This window comes from Stegostoma tigrinum, chromosome 8 (assembly GCF_030684315.1).
Source record: "Stegostoma tigrinum isolate sSteTig4 chromosome 8, sSteTig4.hap1, whole genome shotgun sequence".
NCBI classification, from domain to species: domain Eukaryota; kingdom Metazoa; phylum Chordata; class Chondrichthyes; order Orectolobiformes; family Stegostomatidae; genus Stegostoma; species Stegostoma tigrinum.
The window spans coordinates 54,896,100-54,917,980 of NC_081361.1; the positions used below are offsets into that span (position 1 = coordinate 54,896,100).

General features: G+C 42.0%; 1 protein-coding gene across 2 annotated transcripts in view; it reads right to left on the bottom strand.

The window, feature by feature from the left end:
• scp2a (sterol carrier protein 2a) overlaps nucleotides 1-21,881 on the bottom strand; it is a 91,285-nt gene that overhangs the window by 43,864 nt on the left and 25,540 nt on the right. For both annotated transcript variants that reach the window (XM_048539344.2, XM_048539345.2), the window contains 2 exons: nucleotides 14,468-14,615; nucleotides 12,630-12,737 (listed from right to left, as the gene is read on the bottom strand). In XM_048539344.2, coding sequence (XP_048395301.1) covers nucleotides 12,630-12,737; nucleotides 14,468-14,615 — 256 coding nt within the window. The remainder of the gene's footprint in view (nucleotides 1-12,629; nucleotides 12,738-14,467; nucleotides 14,616-21,881) is intronic.

Consider the following 21,881-nt stretch of genomic DNA (forward strand, 5'->3'; position numbering starts at 1 on the left):
CCTGTGTAATAATCTTGTAATGAATTCTGTTAGATTCAGAGCTCTTTACCTTAAGCTACTTCTGCAGCAAAACTAAGCTAGCCATATATGCAAGATGCACAGCTTGTGATGACATCACTGTCATTGCCCACTCTGCACTGCAATTGTATATCACACAATTTCTCCAATTTGATTGTTGCCAAAACATATCAACTATCAAACAAAAGCAGAAGTTGAAACAGAACTGAGGAAGGGCCACTGGACCAGAAACATTAACTCTGATTTTTCTTCACAGATGCTGCCAGACCTGCTGAGCTTTTCCAGCAACTTCTGCTTTTGTTCCTCATTTACAGCATCCGAAGTCTTTCTGTTCATATCAACTCTCACCTGGTCAGTCACATATTCTACTTCTTATGTATCTTGAAGAAGAAACTCTGGAATATGTTGAACATTCCTCATATCTTTGTAGCAACCTCTCTCAAATGGTCACCATTGACAATGAGATCCAATATTGGATAAGGCCCTGTTCAACATTCTGCAAGCTTTGGCAATGTGTGTTGGGCAATAGACACAGACAAGCACAAAGAATTGCAACAATTTGCTCATCAAGCTGCAATGTGCTTTAAATTTCAACATCCCAACAATGTGGCAGACCAGTGGTAGAGGAGGAAAGCAGCAAATCCTGCACTCCAAGTCTTTGTGGAACCTACCCACATGTTCCAAAAGATGTGAAGGTCCAAAATCAGCCTGTTTATCCATAAAGACCTGCAGCAGAAACTCACAATCGTGAATAGATGTCTTCCTCAAACTTGAGGTCTGTTAATGATATGTACAAGCTATTGGCTTGGAAGAGGATTGGAGGATATTGGTGAACTAGTGAGTCCTGCAGGAAATGACCATCAAACCCAAAACTTTCCTCAATTAAGGAAGATTAGCAATGACGGCTTTTTGAAACAGTGGTTGTGAAGGAACAATTTTCTATCACCTGAGAAATAACTAAATCGAGGAGGCAGGGTCTGAAGAACAGAGGAGCACTACCAGGTCTGACAGCTGTTCCTAATATTGCTCATGGTTCCGATTCCATACTTCCTTGCAAGTAAAAATCTTTGTGGCCCCAAGATAAACATACCATATATTTTTGTAAAACAATATATAAAAATTTCTTCACTATAATTACTTGTACAGGTAATGAAAATCATCCCAAATCTGGCAAATTAGCAATTTTGTTTTCACTGGAACTGTAAACCATATTTTGAAATGATATGCAACAGATGGGACAGAACAATGTTGATAAAGTAAGGCAGAGGAGCAGGAAAGCTCGACGTTTTGGGTCAGGACCCTTCTTCCATTCCTGCTCCTCTAATGCTGTTTGGCCTGCTGTGTTCATCCAGCTTCACACCGTGTTATCTCAAATTCTCCAGCATCGGCAGTTCCTACTATCTCCGTAATAATGTTGATAAAGTAATTGTTTTTCAGTCACATAATTCACATGATATTCCATTCTTCTTTTATTGATGGATAGTCTCCTACACCTGCCAAATTATATGCATATATATGTATGTATTGTAATATCTACTGGGAACATAGTGTTCCTAATATTTACCATCTGGCTTAGTTTTATCACAAAGGAAAGACCAGAAAAAGCAAAGATATTTCCATTTTAGGAAATCACATTGAATTTTACAGCACAGAAACCAGCCAGCTACCCAACAGCTATGAGTTTATGCTCCAAACGAGCTTCCTCCCATTCCTCACATCTTATCCACACATTCTCCTATTTCTTTCTGCTTTCTGTGTTGATCAATTAAGTTGAAATGAAAATCCACTTCTGAAAATTAGTCTTCGATTTCTATTTTGAACAGTAAATGAATAATTTCTCCTTGTCCATGAACCTGTTCCAGGCACTGATGTTGATCAAGTGAGAACAGATGATAATATGAACAAATGCAAGTTACAAAATGCATGTGGCAGGCATGTGAAAATTATGTTATGCAATATCACCTGTCAATATCCTGCACTCCCAAGGAACTATTGTGCTTGAGACGACTGACAGTGCATATCATGACTGTGGTTCTGGAGTAACAAGTGACAATGATGATTGTACACAACACTATATGCCAAAGGATGCTTTTCAAAAACAGGAGGGTCATGCTGCACAGAAGACAACATCAGTACCAGTGATTTACTTGGAATGAATAAGGATTTTCATAGCTGAAACATGCACGAAGGTTGCATGGTCAACCCTTACATTGAGTCAGCTGACCATAGCCAACCCAAAGATTTGAAGAGGCGAAATCATTCAGGGTTTCTGCTCTTGATTGTTATTCAATGATTTCCACCAGAAGTGAACATTTAAATGTATACAAGTTCAAGTTCAGATGCTTCATTTCCCTCTAATGATTGAATCACCCTCCAAACTCGTTGCATCAAAATTCATAATGGGCACATGAGTAAGTTCAATATCTCTAAGATGGGAAAGGAAAAAATCTTTGCTTGTGTGCTTGTAGCTAGTGAATCCACTGCACCATCAGGAAAGCACTTGATTTTATTCTATGCCCTAATTTCCAGTCTACTGTGGAAAAAAAGACTGAATTTGACATAGTAACATTTCCAAGGATGCCTGGAAATTTCTGTTGCCTTATCCATTGACCAAAGAATATCCGAAGACCACCATTAGACTGGAAAACATCTGTTACTGTCCTATTGTAAATATGACAACTTCTGGCCAAAGAAAGGAAAAGGAACAGAAAGAAAGCTGCTATTTCCTCTTTTGCTTAAAAATGATCTTATGATACACATTCCGTATAATGATTCATCTGTAAAAATGGTCCAACAATCCCTTTCTGATTATATTTGTATGCAGAGTGCACAGGGAAATTCAAACTAGGGTCAAGGTTAAAAGACTACATATATTATATATGTATATGTATGTGTATATATAACATAAAAGGTGCAGTAGCCTTATCTTACATTCTTACAACTGTTTAAAAGTACACATTAGACCTTTGACTGGCAGTTTTTTAAATTCTCTGCTGAAATCTTCCAAATATTAAATTCTCAATAGTACAATTAGTGGTCACTGCTAATATGGTGAACATATGGGCTGTTTAAAAAAAATAATTTCCTGTTATGAAGTCAAAGAATATGTTTTCCAGATGGAGTTTGATCTAAAATGTTAGCAGAAAACTGAAGCTGGTAAAATGTGAAAAGCAAATTAATCAGAAGCAGCAAGATGATTTCCAAAGGTATATAAAATCAAGATGTAAAACCAGAGGTTAAAAAATAACATTGATTTTTGTCTAGTAGATTACACTCATGGATCAAGTCCAGCTCTGAAGAAACTGAGTTCCTTGCGAAACCCTCACAGATTAGTTTTGAGTCTAAAAACAAGATACTGAATTTTCAAACTCTGATATTTCAAATATTAAATGCAAGATCTTCTTGAGTCATGATCTTTTATGCATCTAAATGATTGCTTACAGCACATATAAAATAAATAATCAACTATTACCATTATACTTGCCTTCCAGTCCTACTGAAAGTGGCAGTAATTGACTCTCATCATTTGTAACCAGCGTCAAAATTGAAGATGTTTTTCATACATGTATATTACTTATCATCTAAATGTAGATTTTCATTGCTCACGTAAATTTTAAAAATGCAAAGGCAAGTGTGAAACAAAAGCTGCAAAATGACAAAATCATTTAGTTTTACTCCTTCAGCTAGTTTTTAGAAGTTCTATAAACAGCTATAGTTGCAATCATTTGTAACTTAGGAAGTCGAAAAAAAATTAAGCATATAGGCCTGAAACTTCATGAAAAAGCCTGATCAGTCAGTGAAAGACTTCCAAAGCCTTTCGCCATTCAGAAAATTGTTCAAAACAATAAAGTTGTAGGCTAAGTACGTAACCTTACACTTTCCCACAGCGTATTCCATCTGCCACTTCTTGCCCACTCACCCAGTCTGCCCAAGTCCTCCTGCAGCCTCCCCATTTCCTCAACATTATCTGTCCCTCCAACTATCTTGGTGCCTTTTGCAAACTTAGCAACAATGCCCTCAGTTCATTTGTCCAGATCAGTAACGGCTGATATGAATGTGATCCCAACACGGAGACCTGTGGAACTTCACTAGTCACCAGCTACCAGCCTGGAAAAGACCCCTTTATCCCACTTTCTGCCTTCTGCCAGTCAGTTAATCCTCTATCCATGCCAATACCTTGCCCCTAACACTATGGGCTCATACCTTATTTAGCAACCTCCTGTGCAGCACCTTGTTGAGGGCCTTCAAGAAGTCTAAACTGATCATGTCCGCTGGCTCTCCTTTGTCTAACTTGCTCATTACCTCTCAAAGAATTCTAACAGATTTGTTGGCAAAGCTGTGCTGACTCAGCCCTATTTTACCATGCAGTTTTAAGTACTCTGTACTCTCATCCTAAATAATCGACTCTCAAATCTTACCAGCGACGAGGTCAGGCTAACTGGCCTATGGTTGTCAGTCTTCTGCTTCCCTCCTGTCTTAAACAGGGGTGTTACATTAGCCATTTTCCAACCCTCTGGAACTCTCCCCGACTCCAGTGATTCCTGAAGGATCACCACCAATGCCTTTACAATCTCCTCAGCTATCCTACTAGCTGGTCGTCCAACTGGTCCAAGTGATTTATCCATCTGGAGACCTTTCAGCTTCCCGATTACATTCTCCTTAGTGATGGTCACTACACTAATCTCTGCCCCCAGACTCTCTTGAAGTTCTAGTATGCTGCTAGTGGCTTCCACTGTAAAGGCTGTTGCAAAGCACCTATTCATTTCATTTGCCATTTCTTTGTTGTCATTACTACTTCTCCAGTCTTATTTCCCAGGGATCCCACATCCACTCATACCAGTCTCTTACCTTTTAGATATCTGAAAAACACTCTCACATTTCATTATCTCTCCCTGACTGCTTTTTCAGGGCTTCCCAATCCTCTGGCTTCCCACTAATCTTCACCACATTGTATTCTTTTTCTTTTACTTTTATGCTGTCCCAGACTTCAGCCATCAGTCACGGTTTCCCCATTGTCCCTTTAGTATGTTTCTTTTTCTTTGGGATGAACTTCTGCTGTGCCCCCTGAATTACCCCCAAAACTCTTACCATTTTGCTCCACTATCTTTCCTGCTGAGTACCTCCCTTCCGATCAGCTCTGGCAAGCTCCTCCCTCATATCTTTGTAGTTACCTTTACTCTATTGTAACACTGTTACATTTGATTCCAGTTTCTCCTTCTCAAACTGCAGGGTGAATTCTATCATATTATAGTCATTGTCCCCTGGGGGCTTCTTCACCTTTCGTGTCTTAATCAAGTCTAACTCATTACACATCACCAAATCCAGAATTGCCTGTTCCCTATTGGGCTCGACGATAAGCTGCTCCAAAAAAAACCCTTCAGCTCGCAGCCATTCCGTGCATTCCTTTTCTGGAGATCAACTACCAAACTGATTTTCCCAGTCCATCTACATATCGAAGTTCCCCATGATTATTGCAGTACTGCCTTTCTTACATGCCTTTCCTATCTTCTGATTTATATTCTTCCCTACATCCTGACTACTGCTACATAACTCACATCGGGGTCTTTTTTCTTTTGTGGTTCAACTCTACACAAACAGATTTTATGCCTTACGAGTCTACTTCATTTCTTGTGATTGACTTAATTTTATTTCTTACTGTTATGGCAATTTCACCCCCTCTGCACACCTTCATGTCCTCTTGATAGGTTGTATATCCTTGAACATACAGTTCATCGTCCTGATTCCCTTCCAGTCTCATCTTTGTGACAACTACAAAATCATACTTGCTAATTTACATTTTTGCTACAAGCACATTTACCATGTTTCATGCACTGAGTGCTTTTAAGTACGGCACCCTGAATCCTGCATTGACTGCACTCCATTTCATAATTGGCTCCTTAGCTGCTGTGCCTGAAGTTAAGATTCCTGACCCTTTCCATACTCTCTGTTCAATTACTTGTTCTGGAAACTTTAATAACTACTGCTGGGCCTTCCCGCCTTTCACTTTTTCCATAATTTTCCATGCAACATGCAAATGAACCTCCACTCCCCTCAATTTATTTTAAAGTACTATCTACAGCCCTAGTAATGAGATTCACCATGACTCTGGTCCCAGCATGATTGTGGTGGAGCACGCCCCATTGGAAGAGCTCCCTCCTTCCCCAGTATGAGCTCAATATCCCTGAATTCAAAACTGTTTCTCCCACACCAATCTTTGAGCCAGGCATTTACCTCTTTACTGAAACAGGTTGAGCCATTGATAAGATGTTTAAGAAGCTAAAATGCAAAAGCTTTATGGAATCACCACAAAATATAAAGGAATTTCAGGCATAGCGCAAAACCTCTCTCCCACTTTTTTCCTTCATGTCCTAAATGTGCTGACAAATCTTAGAACATTTCAGACACTGGTAGTCATTTAGTTTCTTATTACATACCAACAATCTCTTCAACAACATCAAGAAGCTGATGCTGTCCTCATTTGACTGTGACACAAATTCACTTTCTAGCAGATATCATTGAATAAATTTCAGGGCTCAGCTTTTATCCCCGCACACGTGACAGTAACAAAATCCCACCGTGTTGGTCCATTTCTACTGGCTGGGCTTAGCTAACTCAGCAATGATCTGTGAGACGCCTATTTTTCCCTGACTTTGCACAGTAAAATAACCCTATCCATCATTCAGAAAACTCCCAGAAGAAATACCAGTAAGGTCTGAGTGGGTAATGGGGCATTAGTCAAATTGTAAGGTTGAGGTCAGGTTTCACTGAGTTTGCTGGAAGTGGCTCTTCACATTGTAGTACAGGAAACTCATGCATAAGATTGGAAATATTTACAGTGAGATAAATATAGTAGTCTGATTCATAAAGAAGAGGGTCAACTAAACTGTGCTGTTTGGCTTGTAACAAGTGTCACTACCTATACTATTATCAGGCCTTACTTAGCGGTTCATTTGAACAGTGTGTGGAATAGGGGATTACTGAATCGAAAGATTAATGCTGAGGAATCACAATGCTGTTTCTATCAGTAGGACTACAGATGGAAGCAAAGGTAAATAACTTCATAGCAGTTTTTGCCTCAGAGCAATTGGATTTTAAGTGAAACCCAAACAGATGAGATGAAAGGCATTTTCCCTTGGAAAGGTTTTAAATCAGGAAAAAAAATGTTGAATGAGAAGTGTTTAGCAGGTTCCAATGTAATTCCTGCTAGACACAAAACAAACAGCTTGGAATGCATTAATAATTTAGAACTGGAACAGAGAAACTTTCATAAAATAGAGAAAAATAACCAAGACTGGCACTGAATATAACAAACAAAATCAAGTGCCTTTGGAGATTAACAACAGACATATCAGCCACCATGATACTACAAAATATTTCATGTTTCTTCAAAACTTAAATACGGTGCAGGGGGTAGGAGGATGCTTGCAATTGAAACAACATAAAAGTTACTTTAACGTGAAATTTTAACTCTTCTCTGTATAGATGCTGGCTAACATGCTGAGTATTTGCAACACTTTGTTTTTAGCTAATATTTATTTTTTGGAGTATTATTTTTACGTCTTAGTGAAAAAACAAAACATGAGAACATTTTTAGGAGCTAAGAGACAATGGGAACTGCAGATGCTAGATAATCTGAGATAATAAAGTGTGGAGCTGGGTGAACACAGCAGGCCAAGCAGCATCTTAGGACCACAAAAGCTGACCCGAAACATCAGCTTTGTGCTCCGAAGATGCTGCTTGGCCTGCTGTGTTCATCCAGGTCCACACTTTGTTATCTAACATTAAAAGCTAACACTGAGTTTGCAACTGCTAATTTACGGTGCAAATGCTTACAAAACCTGACATGAAACACAGAAACATAAAAGGCTATTGTTCCTTTCATCATAAAATTCCATAAATGGAGTAACTTCAAGCAGAATCTGAGGCAAAACTCCAAACTCAAAGAGAACACGTGGAATTGTGGATACAAGGGAGAGTGAGAAGTCACAGCAATAGAGTTACAAGTAAGTAAAAAAGGGTAAAAGAATAGAGGAAAATTATTGAGGGGAAGAGAGAGAAAGGAGAGTGAAAAAGAAAGTAAAGAAACTGCCTTTTAATTTATCTCAAACTTAATGACATTGGAACAGATTATATTTTAAATGACACCAGTAATATTTGTTATGAAATCTTCCTTTATAATTATTGGAATATAATAATTTGGGGTATTTTGAGTGTTATTGAACCCTCAACCTGAAGTTTTGTTTGATGCAAGAACTGATGCAAGGCTGTATGTTATCAAGAGACGTATTCACAATCAGTGCTTCAAACAAGGAGTTATCCCTATCAGGGTGCACTTACCCTAAGCATATATAAGGCTGAATTTAATGGTTTGCAGTGATGGCCTCATCCAGTGGCTTGAAGCAACACCACTACAACCATTTCTGGGGGCCACAGCAGGATTAAATCCTATCACACATTCTAATATCTAGCTCCATGATTTGCAGATCATTGAAGGTGAAGGAGTCAACTCCAAGAGCTGTCAGTCGGAAGGCTGTAAGTTCTTCAGTCACAGCAGTGTCAGAAAGTGATGGTCATTGTTAGGACTGCAGGGAGCCCTACAGCAGGACTGCCATTGTTGTGGGAGGGGCTCTGTGCAGAGTACAGGCTACCACCAACTGTGTAGGGAAACAACCATGCTGCACTAGGCAGCCTTGCTACATAGCATTGTCACCGCCCAGCTGCTGCTGGAGGAATCCCTGCATTGGCCCTTAATTGGCCACAAGGGCCTCAAAAAGCATGTGAGTGGGAAGGTCAGCCATGACTTTCACTGCACTTGACTTAAGCAAGAGGAAGTCATTAAGGCAACAAGACCTCAACAGGAGGTAAGGGACATTACATTTCATCCAGTCACAGAAATAAATACTGTTTATCAGCTTATATAAGCAAGTAATCTTATGTTAGGAGGAAAGGTTGGCAGATTTCTATTAGTATAAAACAGGCTGCATCAGCTCCATGGTCACTTACTCAATCTATTCCTGAACACGGCAAAATTTTCTAAACAGCATCTAACAATCAAGAAACAGGGTTGCTCACACGTGCAAAAAACATTTTAAGAAACACTACAATCCAAACTGATCTCTCCTGTCTTCTACTAAAAATCTTACTTAGTTGTCCCGAGACTAGAAAAGATTGCGTCCCACGATAGCTAGAGACGGGAACACTGTGGTGAGGGCGCGGCCCAGCAGCAGACATGACGCACCAGAGAGAGGGTGGTCAAGTGACAGCAACAGACATAAACAAGCACTGGCATCAACTAAATGGTTCACACCAGTGATATCAGTTGGGAGAGAAACGGCACTTGTGTCAGCAGTTGCCACGTGAGCCAAGTGCACAGATGCAACTGTTCATGGTGCCTGGTCAATTGGTGGCAACATTCAGTAATTTGAAAAAGGTTCAAGAACATTTTTTGAAGAAAAATAAATCAATAGGCACTTATTATTTTGCTAAGAGACAGTTAGAGTGTCAGCGGAGGTGCACATTTTTACTCATTCTAACTGCCATGAGATATTAATGGTGGCTCTTCTCCATAAATCACTGCTGTCCTGTGTGGACAATACATCCACAATGGATAGTCAATTCCAGAATACCAAGCCAATGAGAATCAATACACATTCAAGTCAGGATGTTGGGCATCTTGGGCATCTTGGGAGGTGATGGAACTTCCAATGATTCTGCACACAGCCAGTTACCACATTGCATTCCGTCAGCCAATGATATGCAGTAATCCGTAATATTCATGGTAGATTACCATCAACTTCTTCTAATAATGTAATGTGCAGAATGCTCATGGATAATGGCCCAGATATTGTAGTCAGTGGCAAAGTCTCAAAGTAAGTTACTCACAAAGTTCTTTGGCATGGATTTTCCCTTTACTATTGCTAGTTTGAAACTGGTGTCAAGTCAATAGGATCACTAGTCATCTGGCAATGGCAATGCTATTGTTAAACAGGCAAGCAGTGAATCACATTGAAGAATTCTTACCAACAGCAAACTAGGATGTAGAGTAGATTAAGTAACATTGTTCACTTTAAGTTTCATTTATGGAGAATGAAACAACTGATTGGACTGCGCAGAGAGCATTAAGGATGACATGTCACAATAACATAGGATGAAATATCATAAAAATTGAAAATGTTTAATCATAATAATAGAGAAATTTGACATTCCACAAATGTAGAATTAATTTCCCAGGGACAATAAAGCTTCTTAGCAGTAATTATGAATAAGTGGATGAAAAGCCCAATTACAACTCACTAAATATTGTGCAAATTTTTCAAGATTTTTTAAAAAGTGAGATGACCAAAGTCAGAATTCATAGGACACTAAGTTACAGTCTAACAGGTCTATTTGAAATCACAAGCTTTCTAATCACTGCTCCTTCATCAGGTGATGTGCTGGGAAGTGCACAGGCACAGAATTTATATGCAGAGAGATAATGGTAAGATAATTCCAGGTAATTAAGGATGTCAGAAAACAAATACAAATAGTGTGAGTGGAGTATTGATAGGCTGAATAACAAGTCTTTGCAGGTGATCAATACTATCAAAAGAGTAAAGTGTCAAAGGCTGAAAAGCAAGTGAAGGGACAATTTATGAGCGGATTAATTAAGGTGGAGAGATAATTGCAAAAAAAATCAAAAATAAGTTAGTGCTAGAGACAAACCAAATGGGTGGAATAACATGATAGGTAAAAGTCACATCATGAGGGTCTAAACAAAGTTAGAAGTAATCTAAAACTGTACAAAATAATTAAGGTAGAGAGATACTAAGTTATCAAAGTAACTGTCAAAATAGAACACTAAGGAAGATTTTACATAGAACAGTATGGTGGGGTTCCATGTATCACCACATGAACTCAAGATCACAGCTGAGGCTGTCCTCATGGGTACAGAACTTGACTATCAGTTTCTTCTTGGTGAAGCTGTATTGTTGTCTGTCTATCTCAAAGGCTGCCTTGGAGGATGCTTACCCAAAGATCGGAGGCTGAATGTCCTCGACTGCTGATGTGTTCCCCGACTGTGAAGGTACACTCCTGCCTGGCGATTATCGCTCAGTGTCCGTTCATCCATCGTAGTAGTATCTGCACGGTTTCACTGACATACTGGGCCTCGGGCTATCCTGGCCTCTAGTGTATGAGCTAGACAATGTTGGCCAACTCATGAGTATGTACTGTGATGGGTGGTGATTCCACGTGTGGTGGTAGTTTCCATGTCAATGATCAGGTATGTCTCACAGGAGGTTGCTGTGAAAGATTATGTGGTGTTGCGGTCGCTGTTCTCCTGCAGGCTGGGTAGTTTGCTACGAACAATGGTCTGTCTGAGGTTAGGTGGCTGTTTGAAGGCAAGAAGTAGAGACATAGGGACTGCTTTGGCAAGATGTCCACTGTCATCGATGACATGTTGAAGGCTGCGAAGAACATTACATAGTGTCTCCATTTCAGGGAAGTACTTGACGACGAGGGGTACTCTATCAGTTGTGCCCCGTGTCTGTCTTCTGAGGAGGTTGTTGTGGTTTTTTGCTGCTGGCATTTCGGAACTAGCAATCAATGAGCTGAGCATTGTATACTGTTCTTATGAGGGTACGTTTCAGCATCTGTAAATGTCCATCATATTCATTCTCATCTGAGCAGATCCTGTATATATGCAGCGCTTGTCTATAGGGGATGGTTTCTTTAACAAGTTTAGGGAGTGAAAATATCAACCTGTCAATACTCTGCTCACACTATTTGTACTTAGCTTTTGACTCTCTTACTTACCTAAAATTATCTTGCCATTATCTCTATGCATATAAATTCTGTGCCTGTGTGCTTCCCTCCACTTCACCTGATGAAGGAGCAGTGTTCCCAAAGCTTGTGATTTCAAATAAATCTGCTGGATGATAACCTGGTGATGTGTGACTTCTGACTTTGTCCATCCCAGTCTAACACCAGCACCTCCACATCAGTGAGATTAGCAGCACAAGAGCTCATTAATTCAGAGATGTCAACCTGATTTTAGACTGGGAAAGCTTTGTCAGTGTCTAATGTGGAGAACTTCAGCATCACTGGCAGCAAAGAGCTGATTTCAGCATTTAACCTACTGTTTCTGTTTTATGAGACTATATAGTCTTCAGAACAAGTTACAGAATCAATCAAAATCACAACGATGATTTTTAAACTACTTGTATAGTTAGTTGCTCAGTTGCAGCTATCAGTACTACAGAATCGTTCACATAAAAATAGAAAATACTTCATAGTACTAAGGAGCCTAACACATTGTAGACCTTTTACTAATTAAATTATTCCGTACTGTAAAGGGAAAACCGTATAACATGTGTTCAAGATTTTATTGCTGAGTTGTATTATTAGGCTGTGTTGTGCTGAAGTTAACAAATTAGGGTGCAGGATTTACCTACTCTGCTGTGATCTGCTTCTATACTCCTACAAATTCTATTCTACAGTTCATTTTAAAATGGCTAGAAGGCTAGATCTGGTGTATTCTATTTCCTATCTTCTAGCATATTGTTCAGGTTAGTTGCTGTCAATCAGCATTAATATTGCAGGCCAATATTGCAGGAATATAAACATAGGAATACCTGTAGCACCTAGTGGATGTCCTTTTGATATCAGTCCACCACTTGGATTTATGACCCATTTTCCACCATATGTATTATCTCCTTTGTCAATCAACTCTGCAGCTTTACCTAGGAGAACAAACATCAGTCAGCAAAAGGCATTAGAAATTAACATACTAATGTGGGAAATATGTTTTTGGAGACAAAGATAACTGACAAATAATTAGATAAATTCAGGCATTTTGTTTTTATATTTCATTTTGGTGACTCTAACAAGTCTCTAATTTTCACAGATTCAATTCTGGTTTTGAACAGCCATTTAAAATTTCTTTCCTTATTCTTGTCTCCTATAAGTAGTAATTCACTCTGGCACAGTAGTACATTAGTCAAATGACCAAATTTAAGGGCTTTCTTGAATGAAATGAATGTTGTCTCATTGTTTGAAGGTAGCAGCCTCTTAGCTAAAAGGAATCTTGCCTTCTACTTCCTTTATATATATATATATTCCTTCCCCAATTCAAGTTGCTCATCAGAAATCAGGAATGCAAAACTCTGGTTTTCTTTCTACATCATTGGCCAAGGAAAGACGAGTAAGTTATTACAGCCTCACCAGTACCCAAGAGATTAGCTAACACAGAATCAAACTACGACACTCCTATTTTGTGTGGTTCAGTTCCATACAAATTATCTAATGGTGTAAATTATCCAGTGAAGAATCAGAAAAATTATAAATGGAAAATTATATAAACAGAAAGAGCAATTACTGATTTTCAATAGACAGATGAACTAGTTCGTGCAGTTAAAACAGAATTTGAACCTACTTTGATTAATAGGTTGCAAGGCAACTACACCTCAAGTCTGCACGGGATGCGTAAAACTTTTTCAAGACAGTTTCAATGTGTGTTTATAAACAGAGTACAAGGAAAAAGACCAAACTCATATTTCTATTCAAAAAAAGCCAACAGAAGCAGATTTTAGATATAAAAAAAATGCCAGCATTGTTGTTAAAATTTGGCTAAAGGTGATTCATGAGCTAGTGTTTGTGGAGGGAATCCAGATTTTGAATCAATAACCTTGGGGTTGGGGTAAGAGTCAAAGTTACTTCATAAAGAGGTTATAGAATCTGTAAAATCAGTGAAGTGGCAAATTCTTCACACCACATGCAAGAGCAGATGTGAATGTGAGGAATGACTCCTAGCTCTCCAAATAAGCCTTTCACCTTGTGCCATTCTTCTGCCTTCTCCACATAGGCTGGGACATTCTTCTTTTACAATTAACAAACCGATCACCTTTTTAATAGTCACCAAGATGGTATGACTAACGAAGAGTAATCTAGGCTTGAAATATTAGTTTGTTCTGTCTCTACGGATGCTGTCTGATCCACTGTTATTTCTAGAACTTCTTGATTTTCAGTACGGATTCCAGCATCTGCAGTAATTTTCTCCCCAATTCCACTTAGTATTGCTAATGATAGGCAACTTCTTCATTACATAAATTATGCATCTAAACCTCTACTTTGCCAGTTCTAAGCAAAATATCCTTCTGATTTATCAATGATAGCAACCGACATATGGCTACATCAATTAAGACACATCAAGAAAATATGTAACGAATCAACAAGAAAAGAAAAACTGCTCAAATAACATTAATATCTGTAATTTACAACCATGAAATGGGTGTTATAATATCCTAGTAAACAGACAATTTTATATTCCTTAATAAACCTTCAATCACAATTCATTCAGCTAACAACTCCCTTTCTTTGGGGCACATTAGTTTGTGGGAGGAATAACACATCAATGGAACCATCACAAGTCAATTCAGAATGTAAGGAAATAATTAAATAAAGCAACAAATACCTTCAGGACAAAGTCCAAGAGCCTCGTAAGTAATGAGTTCATTAGCTGAGAAGCAATCATGAAGCTCAATGACATCTACATCATGAGGCTTCAGACCACTTTTCTGAAAGCATTTCCTTGCTGCTTCTTTGGTCATGTCAAACCCAACCTGCAAAATGAAAATAAGTTTAGGTCTCTTTAATTTTCTCTCATTCTCTCCAATCTATTGCCCTGTGCCGAGGCAGTACACCAGTAGCCCTAACGTAAATTTGCTCCATTAGCAATTCTTGCAATGTAATCCAAAGCATGGAAAGTAAAACAGACTATTTTGTAGGGTCAATTCCATCTGGGCTAATCATGTCCTAATCCAAGTTTATATGCATATATATCTTCTAAAGGAAAACTGCTGATTTCTCCTCTTCAGTCCATGGGTGCTCACCCCAAAAATACAGTGCTGACACCACCCTGAGACCCAAGCATCTGAACAGCTCAGTGTGCACAGAAATATAAAACTTCATTTCTCTCTTCAATGTAAAGCTGACCTCCTCACCCCTCTTGTCTCATGGTGACAGTCAAGACAATGATTGACATCATGGTGATCAATTCTGGGTGAAGTATCACCTGGTGTGGTTTCGAAGTCCTACTCTGACATGATACCTTCCGCAGCAGAAGGTGACAGTGAGCTGAGACGGTGCATATTTTGCTGCCCCGGTCCTCTTCTCAGCTACATTGGTTTTTCACTTCATGTTCCAAAACACTTCAAAACAGCCAGTCCCCAGAAGTCACAGGTGTCATCAGCTGTCTTCCAGTTGTCACTGCTAATGTTCAGCATCTTCATATCTAGTTTGCACATATCCTCGTAGTGAAGGTTTGAATGCCAGTGAGATCATAAACTAGTGGCCAAGTCGCTTACAAAAGGAATTGAGTTTACCTATGTTATCCACTGATTGAATGTGATGGAGTCACTGTAGATTTCACTGGTTTAATAATGAGGGTGTGCTGATAGAATTAGCACAGTCTAGGATATGAAGAGGTGACCTTTTCAATTGTCTGATACCATATTTCTTAACCACGTGTTTCAGCAATTAGTATGTTCATAAATAATCATTAATCAAAGTACCAATATTTTAGGCATTCATAGAGAACTCTACATTTGGAACCAAAAAATATTGCAATCCGACAAGAAATAATCTGTACCAAGTTTCTGTAAAAGAGAGATAAAACCTACCATTAATATAATGAATATGCTCTCAATAATAATCTTTCTGCTGTCATTAGGCCTAAAATCTTAAGCGCAGCAGCTGTTTATACATTCTGGAGTCTGGTACCATCCTTCTATAATCTCAAGAAGCTTTACTTGGCTCTTGTGTCTGTGAAGTGCATTAATTCCACTAATGCCTCAAACACTAAATGCTTCCACTAAAGCACAAATTTATGGATAAGGCAATAATGTTACAATTTCTTCAACATTTATGTGGTTTTTGCTTTAATACGGAATGTTCCCATTTTGATCATCCTATGGACCAGTATGCAGCCAATTTGATATCAAATGTGTAACTAATCAGATGTGAACAGTTGATACATCCATATAATTTTCTACTTCTCTGGAAGTAGACAAATGGCAGAAGTACGTTTTTGACACCATCCTGCAGAGCACTGCTCCATTTCAGTGTGATATACTTTAAGACTGATAGGCAACTCCTGCAATAGCACTGAAAATGAGATTACTCGTTCTTGTAACTTGTGAAATGACATTCTCTGGATATTCACAAAACTCATATTTTATTCCATCAGAGTCTATCAAGGTTTGGTACACAGGTATTAACAAGGAGGATAGCAACATAATGGTAATATTGCAGGATTACTAATTCATTGGGCACGATTAATAGTGCACAGACATGAGTTCAAAGTCCCACCACAGCATACAAAGGCTATTTAAATACAAATTAGTTAGTTACTCTTGAATTTGTCAAGGCTCTAAATAGCTCCCAATCCTCATTTACTGTACTTTATTGCTAATATGTCTACCCTCTCCTTGGATCTAACACTATCAGTAATTTCTCTTGTTACACCCAGGCAGGCCACCTTTCATGTTTTATTTTGCATTTCATCAATGCTCTCTTTCAAGGCGTGCCACTGCCTATACACTGACATCCCTTTAAGAAACGTTCCCCAAATTATTAGAGCCAGCTCATGCTTCATACAACTGTGGTTTCCTTTATTTAGATTCACCATTTCTATGCTCAGAATTAAAAATGTCTTCTACCATCCTATTGAAAAATTCTACCATTTCAGTGTCATTCTTCCCAAAGGATCTTGCGTGGCTCGTTTTATTCCTTTCTAATTGCGCAATTCCCAGTCTGTGATGGCCTGTTCTTTAGTTGGTTCATCAACGTATTGATCCAGAAAACCATCCCACACACATCCAGAAATTCTGACTGTATAGTGTTGTTACTGATTTGATTTGACTAATATAAATACAGATCAATGGCACATATAATTACAGCTGTATCTTTATTACTTGTATCTCTAATTTCCTGCTAATGCTGTCCCTAACATTACAACTACAGTTTGGAGGTCTATATGCAAACTCCCCTATATTTTCTGCTCCCTGGTGTTTCTACTGTTACAAATTCCACTTCCTTCCTGTTCATGTATCCATCCTGATGCCTGTTAAATGTTGTAATTGTATCAGCCTCCACCACTTCTACTGGCAGTTTATTCCATACATGCACCACTCTGCATGAGAAAAAGTGTCCCTCAGGTCCTTTTTATATCTTTCCCCTCTCATCTTAAACCTATGCCCTCTGGTTTTAGTCTCCCCTACTCTACTTCCTTTTTCTTTTTGTCAGTCCTTCTAAAAAACCCAATACTACTCGATATTCAGTTCCTATCCCTGGTCAACCCACAGGTATGTCTCTGTAATCCCAAATACATAATACCTGTTTATATCTATTTACATGACTAATTTATCTGGTTTAATGAGAATGCTCCGTACATTAAGACACAAAGCCTCAAGGTTTGTCTTTTTAACACTGTTAGTCCTGTTCACATTATTTTGCAATGTGACTTTTTTGATTCTTGCCCTGGAGTTCTCTGCTTGTCACTTTTCTTATTTCTCATCCTGTTTCTTGTTTTTCTCGAGGGCCATTCTTCTCTGGGCCTCTGTATTACTATCCTTACAAACTAAAAACTCAAAATAGAGGCTTTACAAGATTTAAGAGTTAAAGAAAAACACACCTCCTGAAGGGTAATCAGAGATGGCAATAAATGCTGGCTTTGCTAACAATTCTCTCAGCCCAAGAACAAATGACACGCTAATGGTAGCTTTTTTTTAATTCACTCATGGGACATGGTTGTTGAAGGCTGGGACAGCATTTATCGCCTGTCCCTAGTTGTGCTTGAGAAGGTGGCGGTGAACCATATTTTTGAAATGCTGCAGTCTGCGTTCTGCAGGTTGATCTACAATGACCATGTGGAGGAAGTTTCAGGATTTTGATCCAGTGACATGAAATGGCAATGTATTCTGGATGTGAGTTTGCTCGCTGAGCTGGAAGGTTCGTTTTCAGACGTTTCGTTACTTTTTTTTATTTAAAAAAATATACTTTATTCATAAGATGTACAAAAAATAAAACATATTTATACACCTACCCAGTCATGCAAGCTGCTCCGGGTTACCCGGGGGTACGTACACCAACTAAAGGAAAAAAAAACAAAGCAAAGAAAATACCCCGGCAGTCGTCTCTCCACACAGTCCCCATTAGCTCCCTGACCAGTTGGGGAAGGCGCCAGCTGGGCCCAGTTACCAGATAGGGCCCTTTTTTTCTATTCTGGACAAGGGGTTTCATACGGTGGTCTTTCCCCACCGCGCCTTGGCTGCCCCAAGCTTTAGCGCGTCCCTCAGCACGTAGTCCTGGACCTTGGAGTGTGCCAATCTGCAACACTCGGTCGGGGTCAGTTCTTTCAGCTGGCAGACCAGCAAGTTGCGGGCAGACCAAAGAGCATCTTTCACCGCATCGATGGTCCTCCAGGCGCAGTTGATGTTGGTCTGGGTGTGTGTCCCGGGAAACAGCCCGTAGAGCACGGAGTCCCGTGTCACGGAGCTGCTCGGGACAAACCTCGACAAATACCACTGCATCCCCCTCCAGACCTCCTGCGCATAGGTACACTTTAGAAGGAGGTGATCGACAGTCTCGCCTCCCCCGCAGCTGCCTCGAGGGCAGCGTGCGGTGGCGCAGAGATTCCGGGCATGCATAAAGGATCTCACTGGCAAGGCCCCTCTCACCGCCAGCCAAGCAATGTCCTTGTGCTTGTTTGAAAGTTCTGGCGATGAGGCATTCTGCCAAACGACTTTGGCAGTCTGCATGGGGAACCACACGACGGGATCCACCCTCTCCTTTTCCCGAAGGGTCTCGAGGATACTACGTGCTGACCACTGCCTTACGGCCTTGTGGTCAAAGGTGTTTCCCTTCAAAAATTTCTCCACGAAGGACAGGTGGTACGGGACAGTCCAACTACTCGGAGTGTTCCACGGCAACGAGGCCAGGCCCATCCTTCACAACACCGGGGACAGGTAGAACCTCAGTAAGTAGTGACACTTGGTGTTTGCGTACTGAGGATCTACACACAGCTTGATGCAGCCGCACACAAAGGTAGCCATCAGGGCAAGAGTGGGGTTCGGTACGCCCTTTCCCCCCCATTTTACAGGTCTTTGTACATGGTGTCCCTGCGGACCCGGTCCATCCTTGACCCCCAAATGAAGTGGAAGATGGCCCGGGTGACCGCAGTGGCACAGGTCCAGGGGATAAGCCAGGCCTGCGCCACATACAATAGTACCGAAAGCCCCTTGCACCTGACAACCAGGTTCTTACCCGCAATGGAGGGGGACCGAAGCATCCACCTGCCCAGCTTCTGCTTCAGTTTGGTGATACGCTCCTCCCAAGTCTTAGTGCATGCCCCAGCTCCACCGAACCAAATACCCAGCACCTTCAGGTAGTCTGTCCTGAAGGCGAAGGGGATGAAGGAGCGGTCGTCCCAGTTCCTGAAGAACATGACCTCGCTCTTACCCCTATTGACTTTGGCACCCGAGGCCAGTTCAAACGGCCGCGGATGTCGAACAGCCTACTCACCGACCGACGATCGGTGCAGGAGGCGGCGATATCGTCCATGTACAGGGAGGTCTTGACCTGAAGACCTCCGCTGCCTGGGATAATCACACCCTTCAGGCTCACGTCCTTCTTGATGGCTGCGATGAAGGGCTCCACACAGCACATGAACAAGGCAGGAGAGAGCGGGCAGCCCTGCCTAACTCCAGATCTGATGGGAAAACTGTCCGATTCCCACCCGTTGATCGAGACTACGCTAACGATGTTGGCGTAGAGCAGCCAGATCCAATTGCGGATGCCCTCCCCGAACCCCAATTTGGAGAGGACGTCCCTCATGTAAGCATGAGAGACCCTGTCGAAGGCCTTCTCCTGGTCCAGGCTGACGAGGCAGATGTCCACCCGCCTGTCCTGTACGTAGCCGATCGTATCCCTGATGAGCGCGAGGCTCTCAGCGATCTTCCTGCCCGGCACAGCACAGGTTTGGTCAGGGTGAATCACCAACTGCAGGGCAGCCCTGACCCGGTTGGCTCTGACCTTGGCCAGGATTTTGTAGTCCACGTTCAATAGTGAAATGGGACGCCAATTCTTAATTTCTTCCCTCTCCCCCTTCCTCTTGTAAATGAGGGTGGTGATGCCCTTCCTCATGGACTTGCACACTTCCCCTGCCCGAAGCGCACTATCGTACACCTCCAGCAGGTCCTGGCCGACCAGGTCCCACAGAGCGGAATACAGCTCAACCGGTAAGCCGTCGCTTCCGGAGTCTTATTCCTCTCGAAGGACCTGAGGGCTCTGGTCAGCTCGTCCTGGGATATCAGCCGGTCCAGCCACTCCCTCGTGCTGTCATCTAAGACCTCCGTGATAGACAGGAACGACTCGGAGGCCATGCTGTCCGTGGGCTTCGCGTCGTACAGTCCGGCATAGAAGGATCTGCTGATCCTCAAAATGTCGGGCCGAGACGACGTCACCAAGCCATCGTCCTCCTTCAGCCGGCTAAGCACAGAGGTCTCCTTGTGCACCTTCTGAAAGAAGAAACACAAGCATGTCTCATCCTGCTCCACAGAGTGGAGCCTGGACCGGAAGATTATCCTGGAGGCCTCCGCAGCGAGGAGCGAGGCTTGCTGGTCCCTCACCTCGCGGAGGTCCTCTGTGACATCTACCCCCATCAACTGCAGAAGGAGCAGGTTCTGCACCCTTTTCTGGATTTGCGACAGCTTTCCCCGCCTCTCTCGCCTTCCAAACACCCTTGAGGACAAAGAACCTCTTGATGTTCTCCTTCACCGTCTCCCACCAGTCGCCCGGAGACTCAAAGAGGGGTTTCACGGTTCTCCAACCAGCGTACTCCGTCTTAAGCTCGTCGACGTTCTCTGGGGTCAACAGAGTTGTGTTGAGCTTCCACGTCCCCTTGCCGCCTGCTGGTCACCCTGTAAGTGACAGTCGGCCAGCAGGAAGCAGTGGTCGGAGAAGAACACTGGCTCGACGCCGGTGGACCTGACCAAGAATGCCCGTGACACAAACAGGAAGTTTATCCTTGAGCGGATAGACCCGTCTGGCCGCGACCAGGTGTATCTCCGCTGCGCTCCGTCTGCAGGGGCGCTGAAGACGTCGAACAGCTTGGCGTCCTTCACCATGCCCATCAGGAATCTGGACGTGACATCCAGTTGACTCCCCCCACCCAATGTCCCCATGCCGGATCTTCCATCTGCATCAATGATGCAGTTGAAGTCTCCGCCCAGGATGACCAGCCTGGACGTAGCCTGCAGGGGTGGAAGCCGCTGCAGGACGGCCAACCGCTCACTCCGTACCGCTGGGGCGTACACGTTGATCAGCCTCAGGGGAGCGTTCCTGTAGGTGACGTCAGCCACTAGGAGGCGCATCCCCCACCACCTGAACTTGAGAGATGGTGAAGTTGTGCCCCCGCAGCAGAATAGCCAGGCCCGAGGAGTGACAGTCGTTACCCCCTGACCAGATCGAAGGCCCACAGGTCCAGGCACCGGACCATTTCCCGTACCTGCCGAGGTGCGGTATCCCGCACTCCTGCAGAAACAGGAGGTCCGCCTTGATGGTGGTCAGGTAGGCCAACATGGACACACATCTTGCGGTGGACTTGACACTGCGCACATTAATGCTCGCAACTCGTACTCCCATTGTGGGCAGTGACCGCAGTACCCTCCCCAAGTCCAAGGTCCAGTCCGCCCCTCCATCTGTCCCTTCATGCCCATTGCCCGGGCTAACTGCTGGACGCTCTCTGGGCTGAGGAAACCGTCCATGCTGCCTTCTGGGTGGCATCCCCCTGTCGGGGGTACGGAGGCAGGAGAGTCCGGCTCTGGGCC